General features: G+C 53.7%; 7 protein-coding genes across 7 annotated transcripts; 4 read left to right on the forward strand and 3 right to left on the reverse strand.

The window, feature by feature from the left end:
- Positions 1-130: 130 nt before the first annotated feature.
- Positions 131-1,180, reverse strand: A1O1_05407 (uncharacterized protein; the record flags this gene model as incomplete). Its single annotated transcript, XM_007726293.1, has 1 exon — positions 131-1,180. The coding sequence occupies one exon, from the start codon at positions 1,178-1,180 to the stop codon at positions 131-133; it is 1,050 nt and encodes a 349-aa protein (XP_007724483.1).
- Positions 1,181-2,210: 1,030 nt separating this feature from the next.
- A1O1_05408 (potassium/sodium efflux P-type ATPase, fungal-type) lies at positions 2,211-5,631 on the forward strand (the record flags this gene model as incomplete). Its single annotated transcript, XM_007726294.1, has 2 exons — positions 2,211-2,435; positions 2,488-5,631. The coding sequence occupies 2 exons, from the start codon at positions 2,211-2,213 to the stop codon at positions 5,629-5,631; spliced, it is 3,369 nt and encodes a 1,122-aa protein (XP_007724484.1).
- Positions 5,632-6,093: 462 nt separating this feature from the next.
- On the reverse strand, positions 6,094-7,802 carry A1O1_05409 (uncharacterized protein; the record flags this gene model as incomplete). The annotated part of the gene is made up of 4 exons (XM_007726295.1): positions 6,094-6,630; positions 6,721-7,200; positions 7,265-7,538; positions 7,618-7,802. 4 exons carry the CDS (start codon positions 7,800-7,802, stop codon positions 6,094-6,096), a joined length of 1,476 nt encoding a protein of 491 aa, XP_007724485.1.
- Positions 7,803-8,905: 1,103 nt separating this feature from the next.
- On the reverse strand, positions 8,906-9,676 carry A1O1_05410 (uncharacterized protein; the record flags this gene model as incomplete). Its single annotated transcript, XM_007726296.1, has 4 exons — positions 8,906-9,400; positions 9,453-9,512; positions 9,569-9,592; positions 9,644-9,676. 4 exons carry the CDS (start codon positions 9,674-9,676, stop codon positions 8,906-8,908), a joined length of 612 nt encoding a protein of 203 aa, XP_007724486.1.
- A 736-nt stretch (positions 9,677-10,412) lies between these two features.
- On the forward strand, positions 10,413-11,022 carry A1O1_05411 (DNA-directed RNA polymerase II subunit RPB7; the record flags this gene model as incomplete). The annotated part of the gene is made up of 3 exons (XM_007726297.1): positions 10,413-10,661; positions 10,719-10,799; positions 10,849-11,022. The coding sequence occupies 3 exons, from the start codon at positions 10,413-10,415 to the stop codon at positions 11,020-11,022; spliced, it is 504 nt and encodes a 167-aa protein (XP_007724487.1).
- Positions 11,023-12,195: 1,173 nt separating this feature from the next.
- Positions 12,196-13,929, forward strand: A1O1_05412 (uncharacterized protein; the record flags this gene model as incomplete). The annotated part of the gene is made up of 3 exons (XM_007726298.1): positions 12,196-12,504; positions 12,556-13,425; positions 13,486-13,929. The coding sequence occupies 3 exons, from the start codon at positions 12,196-12,198 to the stop codon at positions 13,927-13,929; spliced, it is 1,623 nt and encodes a 540-aa protein (XP_007724488.1).
- Positions 13,930-15,172: 1,243 nt separating this feature from the next.
- Positions 15,173-18,011, forward strand: A1O1_05413 (uncharacterized protein; the record flags this gene model as incomplete). Its single annotated transcript, XM_007726299.1, has 2 exons — positions 15,173-17,605; positions 17,658-18,011. 2 exons carry the CDS (start codon positions 15,173-15,175, stop codon positions 18,009-18,011), a joined length of 2,787 nt encoding a protein of 928 aa, XP_007724489.1.
- Between the last annotated feature and the right edge of the window lie 718 nt (positions 18,012-18,729).

Consider the following 18,729-nt stretch of genomic DNA (forward strand, 5'->3'; position numbering starts at 1 on the left):
TTCGAGACCGGACGAGACGAGAGGAGATCAGACATCCCTCTTCATGTGTTTGGACATAGAAGACCCCCCATTGTGGCTCTGTAGGTAGTTCTCCAGCTGGACAGACAGACACCTCAAGTAGGTTGTCGTCCTAGTCAGTAGCGTCCGCTCGTCCAAGCTTCTGGACACCGAAGAAATAATTGCCAAAGTCCTCGCTATTATTGACAAACCTCCAGCCCAGCGCGGGGAGATAGACCACGCCCTGGGTCTGAAACCCACCCCAGACCCCCGGCGCCCGGGTCTCGAAGTACTGGCGCAACTCGGACGGATTGATGTATTTATTCCAATCGTGCGTCCCGGCAGGCACGACGCCAACCAGCGGAGCCTCTGCGATCAGTTTTGTGGTCAAAAACGCCGTGAGAGAGCGGGAGATGGTCGACCCGAAGATCCAGCCACCAGGCTTGACGTGCGGGATGGCAAGGTCGAGGAAAGATGACGGAGAGTCGATGTGTTCGAGGACTTCGAATACCGTCAGGATGTCGACTTTGTCTTTGTCCTCAGGCGGCGTGAGGAGATCTTCAATCGCACAGTTCAGGTACTGTAGTTTCGGGGCGGAGATGGCTGGGTCAGTGCGTTGTTGCGATCGGGCGACTTCGATCACCAGTTCGGTCGGGTCGATCGCGGTCACGGTTGATGTGGATGGGAGCCGTGCGGCAGAGGAGGCGAAGATGCCTCCGCCGCAGCCGATGTCTAGATAGCTGTATGTCGAAGATCGGGATGTGGTCTCTTGTCCTTGTCCTTGTCCTTGTCCTTGTCCTTGTCCTTGTCCTTGTCCTTGTCCTAGTCCTTGTCCGGGTGCTGCTACTGGGGAAGTGGAATTGGAGAAGGAGAAGGAGGCGGAGGTGGAATCGATACATGACCGGATGAAATCATGTCGGAGAGGGTTCATCAGGTGTAATAGCCTCGAAGGGCCGTGAGGATCCCACCATGACGATGCTAGGCGAGAGAAATGTGATACCTCCGAGGGCGAGACGGAGGAAGCAGAGGGCGACGCAGCCGAGACTGTCGAATGCTGGCGTTGGCCTTGTGTGGATAGTATTGTGCTCCCAGCTCTTCGTGATGTCTGTGCCGTTACCCGAGGAGCCACTGAGGACTTCTGTACAGCGCGCAACGGCATCCTCCAGGGCCAGCCCAGAGCCATGGTCAACAAATGCTTGTCGAGCTTGGTTGCATTGAAGAACGTTCAAGGATTCTCGAGGTCGATGAGGCGGGCGGACGCGCGGGCGGGCGCAGTCGGACAATACGACGCCGAGGGGTCTGGGGCTCGCCTGTATTGGTCAGGCTGCTTGCCACGTGCACGGCTGATGGGCAGTTGAGTCAGAAGGCGACACGGAGGCGATGGACCTTGCACATAAGGTCTCACTCACGTTATGCAGGCGGAAAAGCACGAGATTTCCGATACGATTATCAGGTCAGGTATCAGCGGCAATCTGGGCGCCAAGATATGGTTGCATCTCACTGGTCAGGAACTTCTACTGGGCGGCGGCGTCCCGCTTCTCTCCGTCTTTTCGAGTCCCGGCTCGTCCGTCGGAGGAACGGCGATCCTTGGCATTGACTTGGCAGCGCTTGGCCATTCTTTCCACCTGCCATTGCAGTTGCGAACTGTAAGTGTCAAGATAGAGACCTGCCTATCATAATACATTTCCGAGCTGCTCTTTCCTTGACTCATCCAACGTCGTCTCGTAAAAGCTGTATTCAGCTCGTCGAGCCTATCATGAACCTTAAGACGTGCCACGACGGGAAGACAGAGCAGGATTGGACACCTCCGAGTCTCTCGCAACAGCGCGCCTTAGCATCGTCCGTGCGCCAAGATGCAGTGGGTGATGGCAACGCAACCTGCTGTCTCTTGGCCCTCAAGGATAGTCCGTGACGGAACTCTTGGTACTGATATGGGTGGCTAACTTGACGGTAAGTCTGTGTGTCTGGGTGAAGTTCAAATCGCCTTTATCAGCCTATATAACAAGCCATGGTTCCCCAACAAGGGTCCGGCTGTCTTGGTAACCTCGAATCAAATCTCTGGTATTCCCATCATATTCATAGATCTTGACAAGTCATCGTCGCCTTGTCAAGTCGGGCTGTCCTTATTAGCTATCACTTACCACAGAGGACGACTCTGACACACATCACGTTGACGACCAACTGAATCCCCGCTATCCCAAGCACCACCCAGCATGGGTAAAAAGGGTGTAAGGGCGGAACAGAGCTACCCAAAGCACCCGTTCCTCCTCCCGACTGACGAGATTGTCAGCCATCTCGAGACTAACCTTGATCTGGGCTTGACAAGTGCTCAAGTCCAGCAGTATCAACCCAAGTATGGTCCCAACAAACTGGACAGTGATGGAGGAGTCTCCTGGTATGCCATCTTGGGAAAGCAGATTTCCAACGCCATGATATTGGTATGATTTGAAGCTCTGGCTGTTTCCTTGATGATTAGCTGACATTTTGTAGGTTCTGGTGCTCGCCATGGCACTATCCTACGGCGTGGAAGATTTTGTGGAAGGCGCCGTCATCACCGCGGTCATTATCCTCAACGTCCTGATTGGGTTCTATCAGGAATTCCAGGCCGAAAAGAAAATGGATGCTCTCCGATCTCTCTCATCACCCTCTGCCAGTGTGGTCCGCGATGGCAATGAAACGACGATCCCATCGGCTGAAGTCGTTCCCGGTGACATTGTCTCGGTCAAGACCGGGGATACAATCCCCGCTGACCTGAGATTGTTTGAAGTCATGAATTTGGAATGTGACGAAGCAATCTTGACCGGCGAAGCACTGCCGGTAGCGAAAGAAGTGGACTTCGAGGTGAAACACGGTACCGCCAAAGAAGACCTCGGCCTAGGGGACAGGCTCAATATTGCTTATTCGTCCTCGAATGTGACCAAAGGTCGCGGTCGTGGTATTGTCGTCTTTACTGGAATGTCAACTGCCATCGGAGGGATTGCGGCCTCCATGCAGGGGAAGAGACGCAAGCCTAATCGATCCATGTCCCGAAGGAAGTATGGTCCGTTGCAGCCTGTCAAGGGAGGCGCCCTTCGCACGTGGGACGCAGTCCTCAAATTCCTCGGTCTTACTGAAGGTACGCCTCTCCAGATCAAACTCAGCAAATTGGCCTACGTCCTTTTCGGCTGTGCTCTCCTCTTGGCCATCATCGTCTTCGGCGTCAACCAGTTCCATGTCACCAACGAGGTGGCCATCTATGCCATCTCGACCGGCATCGCCATTATTCCGGAATCCCTGATTGCCGTCCTTACCATCACGATGGTGGTCGGGATGACCCAAATGCGGAAACGTAGGGTCGTGGTTCGACAACTCAGTGCTCTTGAAGCGCTTGGAGGCGTCACCAACATCTGCTCGGACAAGACGGGAACTTTGACGCAAGGGAAAATGGTTACTCGGAAGGTCTGGGTTCCAGGAACTGGAATCTATAGCGTCGAGAACTCGAACAATGCATCCGATCCTACTGAAGGGACCATCACTTTTTCGACGGCCCCGAAATCTCGAAAGGAAGTCGAAGCTGAAAGAGTTGCGAGGCAAGAGGCTCTAGACCACAAACGAAGTATTGCCGGCGTCGCCTTTGACGTACCGGACGAGAAGATGCAAAAGGACGCCGAGATGGCTGCAGGACAGGAGAAGTTTCTGGAGGAGGATCCCGATCTTACACCTGGGCTGCAGGCCTTCCTTGAATCAGCCGCTCTGTGCAACCTGGCCACTGTCCGCCAAGTCAACGAAAACGGACAAGAGTCGTGGAAAACTGCGGGTGATCCTACGGAGATTGCCCTGCAAGTATTCTCCCATCGGTTCAACTATGGGAAGAAGATCTTGGAAGAGAAACATGGCTGGTCACAGACGATGGAGTTTCCCTTTGACAGCTCAGTCAAGCGCATGTCTGTAGTGTACCGGAAGCCCGGCATCGAACATTCCGTCATCTTCACGAAAGGAGCGGTGGAACGGATCATTGATCTCTGCACCTCCGCCGGAGTGGGGGAGCATGAACAGAAGATAACGCCGGAGCTGAAAGAAAGCATTCTCGAGCAAATGACCTTCCTGGCCGAACAAGGTCTCCGCGTCCTCGCGGTCGCCCGCAAATTCACTCCCTACGACATCCCCGAACATTCCGACATTGAACGCAGCGAAGTCGAAAAGGATTTGTGTTTACTCGGCCTGGCTGGTCTCTACGATCCACCTCGGCTGGAGACCAAGGGCGCCGTTCAGGCGTGTACCACGGCCGGCATCACCGTGTCGATGTTGACCGGAGACCACCCCTCCACGGCAGCAGCCATTGCCAAGGAAGTGGGCATCATCCCCAAGAACATGGGCACCTTGTCTGCCGAGGTGGCCGCGGCCATCGTAAAGACAGCCACGGAGTTCGACAAGATGAGCGACGCCGAGATCGACGCTCTCCCGACACTCCCACTGGTGGTGGCGCGATGCGCCCCCGAGACCAAGGTGCGCATGATCGAGGCGCTTCACCGCCGACGCAAGTTCGCCGCCATGACGGGTGACGGCGTGAACGACTCGCCGTCCCTGAAACTCGCGGATGTCGGCATCGCCATGGGTCTCAACGGCAGCGATGTGGCGAAATCCGCATCAGACATCGTGCTGACCGACGACAACTTCGCCAGCATCGTCAACGCGGTCGAAGAAGGCCGGCGCATGTTCGACAACATCCAGCGGTTCGTGCTGCACCTGCTCACGTCCAACGTGGGCGAAGTCATCCTCCTGATCTGCGGGCTCGGGTTCCAAGACAGCTCCGGGTTTTCCGTCTTCCCGCTCTCACCGCTCCAGATCCTGTGGATCAACATGCTGACCTCGTCGTTCCCGGCCTTCGGCCTGGGCCGCGAGAAGGCCAGCCCGGACGTGATGGAGCGACCGCCGCACGACAATAAAAAGGGCGTCTTCACGTGGGAGCTGGTGACGGACATGCTCGTCTACGGCACGATTCAGGGCACCTGCTGTCTCATGACGTTTGTGTTTATCGTCTACGGGCCCGGACGCGACGGGCTGGGCATCGACTGCAACCGCCGCTACAGCGACAGCTGCGACGTGGTGTTCCGGGCCCGCGCGGCCGTCTTTGTCGAATTGACCTGGCTCATCCTCATTTCCGCCTGGGAGTTCAAAGCCATGCGCCGCAGCATGTTCCGCATGGACCCGCACTCGACGCGTGCGTTCCCCTTCTTCGCCGACATCTGGGAGAACCAGTTCCTGTTCTGGTCCGTCGTCATCGGCGCCCTGTCGGTGTTCCCCGCCGTCTACATCCCGGGCTTGAACACCAGCGTGTTCAAACACAAGGGTATCTCCTGGGAGTGGGCGCCCGCCATCGTCTGTGTCTTTGTCTTTGTCTCCGGCATGGAGGCTTGGAAATACGTCAAGCGCGCCACCGGCTGGTTCCAGGCCGAAGAGACCGAGGGCATGAAGGCCCGTAAGCACCAGCGCACTGCGTTGGGGTTGAGACAGGGCTTCTTCACCCTCGCCAGGAGTTTCACCAAGTCGCGCTCCGAGGAGAAGAAGACCGCTATGACCGATATGAGTGAATTGAGTTCCCCGTCTACCCGGACAGACGTGGCGGTCATGCCGAATCCGAGGGAGCATGTTTAGGGCTGTGCACCTGAGTGCTCTCTGCGTTCTTTTTGAGGTTTCTGTTGGAGTTATAATCGGTTGGGCTGGATGTCTGACCATTTCCTGCTTTTTCCCCCTGGCAACAGAAGAGGGCCAGTTTTACAGATCTGTTATGGATAGGTTCCTTCCTGGCTTTCGGCTTTGCGGTCGATATGATTAATGTATGTCCAAATTGGCAGAGAAGAGGGCCCAGACAGCGATGCATAGAAATGATGAAAGAGTCCCACTGACAAGAGCAAACTCTGGAATGATGCTGTCCATAATGCATAGTCAGCCTTTTGGTTGGAGATAATGGATGTATAGAGGTTGTGAGCCGACCGCACATCTTGTATTATGTTCAAGTGTCTAGAACGCCGAAGTCTTGGAATCGTCACCTCGTAGCTCCTGTGAGAGCGTCATTACGTCTGTCACATCCACTCCAGATCCAGGCATTGTTCCTCTTCAACGGGAGCGTATGGTTGCAGTCTCCAGCTTCGCCCGGCCCTCCGCAATCTGGTCCTCCAGAGCACGCATCTCAAGGTCAAGATCGGGTTCGGAACGGGTGTTCAATCCCGCCGATAGTCTTTGCAGCGCCGCTTGCCTTTCGCGGACCACAGACCCGGAGATGTCCAGGATCTTGTTGACATCTTCTGCGGACTGGGCAGACAGCGTGGCGGCGAGAGTCTGGATTTGTTCGTGCAGGGGGATGGAAGTTCTCCCGTCACTGTCGGAGGAGAGGCCGAAATGGCCCATCAGGCCGGACGTTGCGGGGTAGGCGGCTTCTCCGTCTCGTCCAAGTTGTGACGATGAAGAAACCAAGGTAGAATTGTGCAGAGGGACATCGCGCCGTGTCGCAGCGGTCGGTACGCTGGGAGGGCGTGCGATGTTTTGACATTGGGACCGGAGGTCGTGAAGCGCAAGCCGACGAGATTGAAGGGTTTTAAGTCTGGTGTACAATGTGTCCAGCGTCTCCGTTAGAGAGCACAATTTGCTGTAGCCCTGTGAATAGTCATATCAGCAAAGTCTGTTTGGAGATGCAGAGAGATCTCGTCCATCGATCAGTTGGTCTCTGGTGAAGAGAATGCTTACCAGCTCAGTGTGGGCGTGCTGCTCTTCGGCGGCGCGTCGGTCGATATCGAAGATCGTGGACTGGATATGCCCACTGTGTTCATGTGAGACAAACATGGTTGCGACATCGTCTATTTCCGTGTACAGCGATCCTAGATCAGTCTGCACGTCCTGCACACCGTCGGTGGATACAGCCTCAGTGGCACCGAGGTCACTGTCTGCCAGGGATTCGAGGTACGTGCGGTCTAGACGGTCTTTGATCGCTTGAGTGTGAAAGTGTTGCAATGCGGCCGTGAGTCTGGCCACACGTTCCTTGGCTGCTTCGGTGTCTGTCCTCGGTTCCGGCCGGCGGCGGGCAGAGAGCTCGTTGAGTTCGTCGAGGGCGCGATCATCCGCGTTCAGGACGTCCGCGACAATGGCATGGACGGATTTCACGTCTTTTGCCACGACGTCAGATTGGTCTTGAAGGTCGGCGCGCACCGTGCCAAGAAGCTGATCATTCTGTGAATGGTGTTAGAACGGCAGCTGATGCCACTGGACACTGTAATGGAGATTCAGGTCGTACGGCAAACTTGACATGCTGCACTTCAGCGGCTTCTTTCTGGTTGAAGTACTGCCTGTGCCTTGACCTTTGTCCCCTACAGGCATTTTCTGAGGTTGCTAATTGGCTTGCAAGTGCGTTCTGGGAGTCGAGGATCCTGGTCCGTCGCTCAAGAGTTCGAGTCGACGCGTTCAGCTCTGCTATTGCCGATCGGAAGTCCTCCTCGGTCGTTGGGATCGATATCTCGTCGACATCCTTCGACGTAGGTGCGAACTGTGTTTCTTCCAGACGTTGCCATCTAGATGTTGCCAGGGTTGATTTAGTACCTTGACATGCTCTATGAATAAAGGCGTCATGGAGAGGGAGGTTTCGCATACAAGGCTAATTCGTCGGCCGACAACAAGGCGTCGTCACTAGCGAAGAGGTTACGATGCGTCCATCGCGCCAACAGAGACTGTGGATGCGTGGCATGGATTTCGTCCAGCTCAGCTTGCGAGAAGACGATGTTACGCTCGCGAGCGGCTTGTAATAATTGGTTCATCCATGAGTGATCCAGAGACATGTCGGAGGAAGGAAAGAAAGCAGCATATTGTGACAATCGCCGATCAGGGGTAGAAATGTAGGGATGGATGGATGTAGAGGATGTAGCAATGGAGGAATGATGGAGTGCGTTTGGAGTTGGAGTTGGCAGCCAAAGCAACGGAAGTGCTGCCGCTTTAATGCCTGCCTTGTATACCATCTGCTCGCAACAGCTTTCGCCGCACCGCAATTGACTCTCCCGCAGCTTATCGTCGTCCGTGAAGAGAACACAATGTCAAGTCTAGGAAATGAGAAGGCCTGCCATAGAGATGGGAGCAGCGAGCCTAAAAAGCGCCGAGAGTTATGACTGCAGTGTTCCATCTGTCGTCCGTCAAGGCTCGGTACTAATAGGGGTGGAAGGATCTGATGGGAAACTACCTTTTTCCTGTCTAGATGATGAAAATACGTGCAGCCGAGAAGGGATGGCCATGACCACCGAGACTGGAATATCGTACATGCTGGCAACGACTGGCCATTTTCTGCCTCTTCACGCCGTCCAACATGCCATTTCGAATCTTGCATTTCCAGAGGACTCGCTGAGAGGCGAGTTGAGACCCTGAGTGACAGAACCCAGGAAAAAAGTTATAGTGCAGAAGAGACCATCTCCGAGAACACAACTCTCAAGAGACTGAGATGGCGCTCAACTGAACCCGAGGACAATACCTATCCTGGAGTCGCATATGCTTCGTGATACACTTCTTGATGTCTTGATGCACTCTGCTCGTGCATTCAAGAGGCCGTCTTCAAGACCCCGTCTCTTGTCGTCTGCCGATGGGCCACAATGGGCAAGCTGGATCCGACACATTCTCATTCTGTCAAGTCGATTCGACTGATATCACTTGCTCCGAGATTCCTTGAAAGCCAGTTTCAGCCACAGTCTTCCATGTCGGAAAGAGATACCTGGCGATGAAACACCTATCTGTGTCTTGCGTCAAGTCGGCGGTAGCATCGGTATCTCGGGATTGGAAATACACGTGTCGGCCGAAGTATGGATTTGTGCCACAACGCTTCCGGCGTTTAGCTCATATGAAATGCAATGTTATGCAACTGAGCTTCATTCCTCCACCTGCTCCATGTTGTCAGCTTTCATGGTTGTTTTGGGTGGCCGTTGGTGTTTACGTTGGTGGTTACACCGGCCTTCTGAGCCTTGGACTCTCGGAATTTGGCGATATCCTCAACCACCATCTTGTCCATGCGGCTTTTTAGCTCCGGCCTGTACCCCAGAGCAAATAGTGTTTCGAGCCAGACAAACAACGGGGCCAGGAAGAATGCTTGGAATATGTTGTCCAGAAGCGCTGGTGCTCGTCCCTCAAACAACCCATGCCCAAGGAATTGTGCGATCCATGAAGCGATAAAGCCTCCCAACGCCCAGTAGTTCGCTGTCATTCCATAGACTGTTGTGAGGTGTTTTGCATACGCAGTGCCCGCCAGAAGTAATGCCGAAAGTGCCGTCCCTGCCACGGGCTCCAACAAGATATATAGCCCACAGTACCATAAGCAGCATATTGTGCCTACGTTGAGATCGAGGTTTGGGATTGTCATCGCCTCAGGTAGTTTCACCAGCGGTGGAGTGTTTGTGCCCTGCCAAAGAGTGAGCTGCAATGTCTTGTATACACGAAAATAGGGTTCGTACGAGCAGGAAGAAGGTCCAGAGGATGATTGGAACGCCGATCAAGTGTATGCCGATGTTGACCTGTTGAATGTGAGCGTTCTATCCGGTGTTCTCCATGTGTCCAGCATAAAACGCACCGAATCATGATGATATGCGCCATACTGTCAACGGTCAGTGGGATGCATTGCTGGACGGCCGGAAGTGAGACTTACGAAGCGCAACTGCCTCTCGAGATCGAGGAACATGGCGGATTACTGTGTCCTGTGTACACTGTCTCTCACACAGGAAAGTCAAAAGCTCGAATCATTGAAAGCAGAGCCGGAGGTTTGGCTGTTTCGGAAGGCCTGGATGGTCTGGAAGGACAGCTGTGAGCGGTGGACTGAGGTAGTAGTAAGGAAGAGACGAGATGATGTACCAGACGGCGTGGAGAGTAATCACGCACCCTGTTGTCGGAGGTTCAAGAGCACACTGGCACGATGCTAACACCTGTGATCATAGCACCACCGCCGAGATCTGAGAACATAGTTATAAATGATGAATGCTACTGGCCCTCAACTCCGGAGACTGGCACTACAATGTCGCAGTTGTCCGTGGTGGTTCCAGGCCGAATGCTCCACCGTCTCTCACAGCAAGTTGTGGTAGCATTGTTAACAGCCCACCGTAGCTGTGGCAGTTAGTAGTGAATATGCACCTCCAGCAAAAAAGGCACATCCACAGCATCTTCGTGTCGCATTTACAACAACTTCAGACTTCAACAACGTATTCAATCCTACTCTCGCATCTCCATAAAAGCAGAAGCTCGTCCGATACCCACCAGTTGATCACGACCTTACCGCCTGCGGCAGACAACCCTTAAGAGAAAGCGCACTGTTGTGTGAGGCTGTTGGAAAGAGAATGAATAGAGGTGCATAAACTGGCCGTTACTCTGGCATCCTTGTGCGGTCGATCAGGGGACGTCGCTGCCTAGAAGAAACCCTCACAATGTTCTTCTTACGGTATCTGGAGAGGGATATCAGTATTCATCCGTCGTTCTTTGGCAATAGTGTGCATCAGCGACTGAAGGATCAACTCTATGCGGACCTCGAGGGCAGCTGTAATGGCGAATATTACATTGTGTGCATAATGGACATCTACAACATCTCTGCTGGACGTGTTCGGCCCGGCTCAGGAGATGCGCATTTCACCATTCTCTACCGCGCCATCTTGTGGAAACCATTCAAGGGCGAGACTGTGAGAACTGCTACTCTACGTTACAGATGGTCGAAATATTGACCGCAAGGCTGACAGATCGATTGCGCCGTCTCCTCAATCAAGCCCCAAGGAGTCTTCTGCGAAGCGGGTCCTCTCACAGTATTTGTGTCCAAACTGGTATGTGCAGAGGAGCTGGGTTGGAAATTTCGGTATTGACTAGAAGCAGCATCTACCGCCAGACATGCGGCACAACCCTGATGCCACTCCGCCGCAGTATTCCAACAACGCAGGAGACGTCATTGAAAAGGGTTCAGCAGTCCGGGTTCAACTCATTGGGTTGCGAAGCGATGTGGGCAACATGTATGCGATCGGGAAGATGTCATCTCAATGGTTTGGGTGAGTGTATTGGCGCCGTGCACACCGATTAGTTGAACTGACCTGAACAGTCCTATATGACCGGTTGAACTCGAAAGATTCGTCCTCGTATCAGCCCGTGAATCGGGGACAACCTTGACTGTGCAGACACACATCCTGCCACTGCTTCAACGCTCAAGGCTGTCATTGCAACGTGCCGCAAGGAAGGAGCTGAACTGTATCAAGTCAAGTGCACAGCTTCCGCATTTTCAATTGGCGAGGAGCACAGAAAGGCCAGATCAACGTGGGAGGGGGGTTGATGAGCAAGGCCTCCCGTTCTCGGAATCCCGTTGCCATTCCCTTCTCGATATTTGAGCGACGACAACGATCAAGGCTGCATTACTAGTATCCCACAATGGGTTGGGACTAACAAGACACCAGAGGGCTCTTGCAAGGGACTTTCCATATTGGACATGGCCCGATGATGAAATCAGGCCGGGATTCCCCCATTATTGCTACTCTAGAACATGAGTACCTTAGGTAGGCGGCTGTGGGGGCCTCAAGCCTCAAACATGGCGCCCCGAGTAAAGAAAAGATGAAACGCGCCCTACTTTAGTACTAGGAAGAATAGTGTCCTCGGATCTTGCGCATCCTTGTTGTTCTGCCTAGTACTACCAACTAAGGTACTACTACGTACTACGGTGCCTGGACGCGATGGCGGGGCAACGCGTCTTCCTTTTATTATTGAAAGAATCAATAGCCAACAGCCAACAGCCAACTGCAGCCTCTCAGGCAACACACTGCATCCTCTCGTCATGTCCTTTGCTCCACGCCTTTGCTCATCACGGACCCCTACAATGTAGTAAGTTCTTCGCTGTCACCGTGCTTTCAGGGTAAACAAGGATATCTTCTATGCAACCCTGTCTCACATGTTGCCATCCTTCTCGTTTGACACTTCTCTACTTCTCTACTTTCTATTCTCGAAGAATCCCTGTTAAAACAACAGTCCCTCTCCCGCATCCGCCGGCCGCAACAACATTCGACCTGAACCAGTCCTTGTGTTTACAACTTGTTCTTTCCGCTCTGGTACTGCCACTCCAGCAATTATCGCACACGCGTTTTCCTCTTGTACAAATCGAAGCCTCTCTTTCTGTGTCCGCATATTCGTCAGAGACTCTCCCCGCCAGGTTCATCGCTTCCTATGACGGATCTCGTCAACATGACGCTCAAAGACATCTACCAGCATTTCCTTGACGTGCCAAATCCTATCAGTCTCTCCGAGAATGCCGCCCTCCACTACATCACAACCTTGACCACCTTCACGCAACCTGGACCTATCGTCCGCCATCTAGAGTCTCAGAATAGCAGGGTGGTCAAGACGAGAAGTGCACAAATTGTTTCGGCGGTGGAGGCGTCGAATGCTGTGGCCTTGGAGGTAGAGACTGTTCTGGAATTCATCTCAGGCGGAGGAACATACTTGCCCGGACTTGAAGACTTCATCCTGGACAAGATAGCCACGATTCCAACGGTAAGATGGCTGTGCTCTTGCTTCACGAGTAGCGACTAATATCAGTGCCAGACTCACATCGTTTATTTTGATTCCGACCGAAAGATCACTCAGATTCGCATCTCGTGGGACCAGGCGTCGCTGCTGAAGCAAGCCGAGGTCCTCGGTTCGAGGGGCAGCAACTGGCCAGTCTTTGACGGCAAAGACCAAATCAGACTGATCAAAACCGGCTCCAATGCTGCTCCGATCGCGGCCTCCCAGGCGACACGGAGCCCGCGCGGTAGGTTCGAGAATGAAAACATCGCGACCTCGCGCAGCGTGTCTCCCAGCAAGAAGCATATCAAGGACCCCTATGCCAGCCTCGATCTTTTCTCCCCGAAGTCCACCGAAGAAAGCCATTCTCGCATGGTCCCTAATAACCCCGTCGCCCCACGCGCGTCAGCCAGACCTCCTCCGCGGGAAATGAGTGAGCTCTTCGCAGCTGGCCATGAAGACAACGAACCCGGTTCTCCAAAGAAGGCTCCGGCCGACGCGGTCGTCGCGCCCAAAGGAGGCGGGACCCAGAAATACGGACCATCACGCTTGTTTGCAGAAGAGTCGGATGAGCCTGCGGCCGTCCCCTACAAGTCCAATCCAGCCAAGTACAATCACTTTGATATAGGCGATATCATTGAGGATGATCCAATGCAGTATCGGGAGGACGCACCAAATCCCGAGACAGCCAGACCGATGCGCGGGAAAACGGGGAAGCACCAGTCCCAATGGAATTTCGAGGACTTTTCGACGCCAGCGAAGGCTGCCCAAAAGGTTCGGGGTCAGGACGTGGTGCATTTCAGCCTGGATGACAATGCGGACAATTTCGAGACTCCTGCCAAAAGGGCAACCGGACAGCCGCGGCGTAACAATGAATCTCATTTCGAACTTCAGGACGGCGGCACCCCTGTGGAACGACAGGTTGTTCCAAAACCTCGGAAGGATGCAGAACCGCATTTTCAATTTCAGGACACTATGACGCCAGCTTCTACCCGCACTTTTGGCCGTCCCACCAGCAAAGCTGGTGAACGTCAGAATCTGTATACAAACAACTTGTATGATGAAACCGCAGAAGACGGACCCCAAGTGAAGGCGCCTTTGTCGGCGATCACCACGAACACTCACCGCAAGACTGACTTCGATAGTCACTGGACCATGAACGACGATTCGACCGCCACCGAGAAGGCGAACAACGAGAACAAGCCAGCTGGTGGCAACCATAAGAAGGCGGTCCAAAATATGGGTTCGCACTGGGATACATACGATCCGTCACTCGACGAGGTGCAGCAGCCACCCACTCATGCTCACTTGAGGAAGGGTACGGAGAGTCATTGGAGCATGGGAGGCGAGGAGACACCGTCCAACATCACCAATGGCAGGGGTCAGGCTCAGAAGAGTTTCTGGGACTTTTGAGCAGGACGAAGTTCAATGAAACTGGATTGATGATGACTTGTATCTGCCATGAATTGAGTATTGATCGAGGACATCAGCCACCCCTGGTGCAGGAGATGCCTTGCGGATGTTTAATGCGATTATTTGACACCTGTAGCGAGACAATGCTGGGTTTAAAGGGAAGGAGTGTAGCTAATTTTTTCAAACCTTCAAGAGGCCTGAAGATGGAACGACAGAAAACAGATGAGTTCACAAGGCTACTAGTATCTGAATACCTAGGTACCAAGGTACCTAGTATCCAGGCAAACCAACGTCCCGGAGATAAGGCGTCCCATGGGATGCTTACCTAAGTCATGGAACCATCCTCCACACCTGTGTGTTCTTACTCCTCACACCCTCACCAACAAAGGTTCTTTGGACGTGCTGAGATGACCCACGTTCCTTCGCTGATAAACTCTGCATCAGCTTGTAGCGTCTGCCTGCACCCCCTCTTAACAGTGTGAGTCATTAACTACCAGTGTAAGAATGCACGTTCCGCTCAGCCTAGCACTGCGATAACGAATGATCAATGTTAGGTACAGAGTACTCGCAGAGATAGTGCTCTGCTCGACCATAATCCCATTGGGTACAGAGCTCTCTTAGTCACTAACTATTGCCGCTAGTACTAATTCTGTAATAGTGCCTCTCTAATCTGCAGTGTCTGCAGTCTGTATCCCACTTCAGGCTTGGCAATTGGCTGCGCTTTCGAGTCCAGAGCCACTGCAATCGTGTTTGGGAGGACTCGAGGCATTGACTTCAATATATTACTTCTTTAAGTCCTCACCTGCTGCGACAATCCCCAACCCTTCTCCCCCCATGGTGTTTTGCCTGTTTTAGCCACCGTGTATCGTGACGCACAGTGTTCATCAAGAGCTCTTGTCGATTAACCAATGCGCCTCGACAGTCTCGCTACTATTCCCTTGCGCATTACTGCTGTCTGCGCAGATAATTCGCGTTAAATCCGAACCTGCGATTCCTCCAGGCTGCCAAAAACGACGACAACTACGAGCTCTCACTCTGTTCCACTGTGGTCAAAGGCCGCTGCAACACGGAGCCCGCATCAAGAGATTGGGCCCTTGGAATTGCTCATCGACTAAGTACTTGCGAGCGGTTCTGGACGAACAGTGATTTCCCAGTGAGGTCGACCGCAAACAAGCGGTTCCTGGTCACAAGAGCGCGTCGCGACTGAATCTACCGTCTTCCATTGGAGACGGAACACTTCAAAATGACACCCACACCTCCCTCGACGAATTCCTCACATTATGGTGCTTCTCCGGACCAGTTCAAGGTTGTTCGGAAACGAAATCGAGTTCCCTTATCATGCGCGCCTTGTCGGCATCGAAAGTTGAAGTGCAATCGACAATCGCCGTGCGACAACTGCACAAAGCGTGGCGACAGCACCTCGTGCGCATATGCTGCTCCGGTTCCCCGGAAAAGGGGGAGTCAGAGTCAGAGTGCCGCAAATGCGACTCCTGATGATATGCAAAATCGAATAGACAGGCTCGAAGGCCTAGTTTTGTCGCTGATGACTAATGGCGCGCAAGCGCCTGGTCCGGCTGCAGCAGAACAGGTGCTGTCTGCCGACCCTACTGCTCTCGGAAGTGGCTCGCGTCGATCGAACCTGGACAATGACCTGGACGAGACGACGATGATGGACGATGCGGACGGACAGGAGCCTGAAAGTGAGACTGATGGGGTGACAAAGAGTTTCGGGATACTGAAAGTCGACGCTGATCAGCAAAAGACTTTCTACATAGGCGAGGCTCATTGGGCTGTTTTGCTGAATGAGATTGGCGAAGTGAAGAACTACTTCGTCGCTCACAAGAAGGAGTACGAAGCTCAGATGGAGAAAGTCGAACAGGCCAGGAAGTCTATGGGCACCGATGTCGGTTCCGGTCCAGCGCTGCTGTTTGGCTCGACTATTCCTCCCAGCCGGCCCGAGATCTTCGCTCAAATACCTTCTCGATACATGTGTGACATCCTCATCGGACGATATTTCAACACCTTCGACCCTGGCACACACATCCTACACGGTCCGACGTTCCAGCGTCAGTACAACCAGCACTGGGCTGACCCTTCCAAAAGCTCCATTGTCTGGGTGGCTATGTTATTCGCAATGATGCGGCTTGCAATGTTATCATACGGCCGCGAGGGAGACGAGCCGCCCGAGTTTCGAGGCAAATCGCAAGACCTTGCAGTCAACTATCGCACGCAGATGGCGCATTGTCTCATCACGGCGGACTACACGAAGCCGCACAACCACCTCATCGAAACGTTGATCTTCCATCTGCACGCGGAATATACTTCGAATCGAGACGCCGAAGCCAGCGTATGGGTACTGGTGGGCATGATTGCGCGACTCGCCATGCGCATGGGCTATCACCGGGATGCAAAGTTCTTTCCCAACTTGAGTCCTTTCCAAGGGGAGATGCGAAGGCGGATCTGGACTTTCGTGAGGGGTGCAGACCTGCTATTCTCGTTTCAGGTGGCACTGCCCTCGATGATCCGCATCGGGGACTCAGATACTGACCTACCGCGGAACATCTATGATGACGAATTCGACGAAGACTCAACATCGCTCCCGCCCGCTCGGCCAGCTTCCGAGGCGACTCCAGTCTCGTATATGATAGCCAAGGGGCGCTTGGCGTTCGGCTTTGGACGGGTGTTGGAGGAAGTCAATGGGGTCAACCGCAAGGGATACGATGAGATTCTCAAAATCGACAGCGGTCTGAGAGAAATTTACGGAAGCATTCCCGAACACCTGAAGCTTCGTCCGATGGCCGAGCAAACGCTGGCCCCAATTTCACTGATCATGGCAAGATTCAGTCTGGCGACCGTGTACCACAAGTCGCAGTGCGTGCTTCATCGAAGATTCCTGCGGCTCGCCAGGCATGGCAACCGTTACATGCACTCGCGAAGGACCTGTTTGGACTCGGCCATGCAGCTTCTGAGCTTCCAGGTGACTCAGCACCAGCAGAGTCAAGAACGGGGTCGCTTGAGGAGTTTACGCAACCACATCAACTCCCTCACGGCACACGACTATCTGTTGGCTGCAACGGTGATATGCAAGGACCTCTATCACCATCGCGAGCGACCTGACCATGATGTGAGCACCCCCAGCACCTCGATCAGTGGCGGCAGCATCAGCCAGGAGAGTAACTCCTCTGACGGCGCTTACATCCCCGGGCTCAGCTACACTCGCGAAGACCTTATTCGCGCGTTGGAGGATAGCAGAGACGTATGGATGGCGAATCGGGATTTTAGCATGGAAGCGTACAAGGCAAGTGAGCTGCTGAGCGTGCTCTTGTACCACCTCAAATTGCCATACTCTCCCAGCAATCCACAGCATCCGCAGGTCTCTACGGGCAGTCGACCAACCCCCGGATCAAGCAACGATGAACAGACGGCGGCAATGACACTGGGCATGCTACAAGCGGGCGGGGCGAATAGCACGGGACAGGGAGTTAATGTTGCATCGGCAGCACCACCGGGAGGACAATGGGACAAGACGGCATTCACCCCAGGATTGGCACCTGGTGGAGATGCCGTCAGCAGCGGAGTGTTTGGATCAGGTGTGACGAACGAGCCCAGCCCTTTCCCAGCGGGATTCTTTGGGGGAGCACTTGGCGAGCTGGGTCAAGGCATGAATCTGGACTGGGTAAGTAGCCGTCTCCGACGTCTTTACTCTACCTTTCTAATGTTTGGTACAGGAAGTATGGGATCAATATATGCAGCCATTGAGCATGCAGCTTGATCCAGCAGCGAACTTGTGGTCGACCAATTCACCGAGCGCCAATCTGTTCACTCAGACGTCGTCACCGGACGGCGTCACAGACGGCACTCTTGGTGCGGCGGCATCGAATCTGTACGCGCAGAACATCGGCGGCATGACAGGAGGACCTCCAGAAATGTCAAAGCCGGAGAACCAGATGCCGCATTTGAGCACGACATCGACGACGACCAGTAACGATAATAGTGCCGGGGAGGTTTTCATGGGTGTGCAGTCGCCGCAGCCGGGAGGGAATCCTGATTGGAGATGGACGGTGATGAGCGAAAAGAAATGAGGACTGACGATGTGTGATGGATTGCCTGATGAATGATACCCGCGAGAAGGAAGCTTTGTAACGATATCTGGGAGGGAAACTTGCCTGAAAACGGTTTTAGAGCACAGGACTCAGAGCAGTAACAAGCTCAATTGGCCTGGTCGTGGGAACACGAAGGATTTGTTGAGTTTGTTGGCGGTCATGACTTCCCTGCTCCAGTATATGCTGAGCCAACGCTGTGTTGTCTCTGCGAATAGTGTCCGTTAGCAATCGATGCCAGTAGTGCCCACCGTCTACTATTACACACAACTTGAACGGGGTCGTGGTACTATGCAGTAAGGCACGTGATACTCCAGATATCGTGGAATGTTTCAATCCGGTATAGCGCATCCAGTGTCGTGCCGAGCCTTCCAAGACGGGTGCTAAGCTCAAAAGGGCGCTGTGAAACAAACATGCACCTGGCGGTTACATCACTGACACCTTCCAGGTTCTCACTCACACACTCACTCACTCACTGTGCAGTGGCATCAGCACTGCCTCCTCTGCCTCTTCAAGTTCTTGACTTCCAGTCATCCATACAGTAACCTTTCCTGGCAAAAAGGGCAACACAAGGCACCGCAGCTGCAACTAAACTGCACCTGTAACTGCTCATCTCCTCCCGACACCACTGGCACTGGCTGGCAGTCAGTGGCTGGCTTTTCGAAAGAGCCAAGCATTCAGATTCCAGGTTTCAACTCCC

Source organism: Capronia coronata (genome assembly GCF_000585585.1).
Source record: "Capronia coronata CBS 617.96 chromosome Unknown acBCG-supercont1.4, whole genome shotgun sequence".
In the NCBI taxonomy this organism is placed as follows: Eukaryota; Fungi; Ascomycota; class Eurotiomycetes; order Chaetothyriales; family Herpotrichiellaceae; genus Capronia; species Capronia coronata.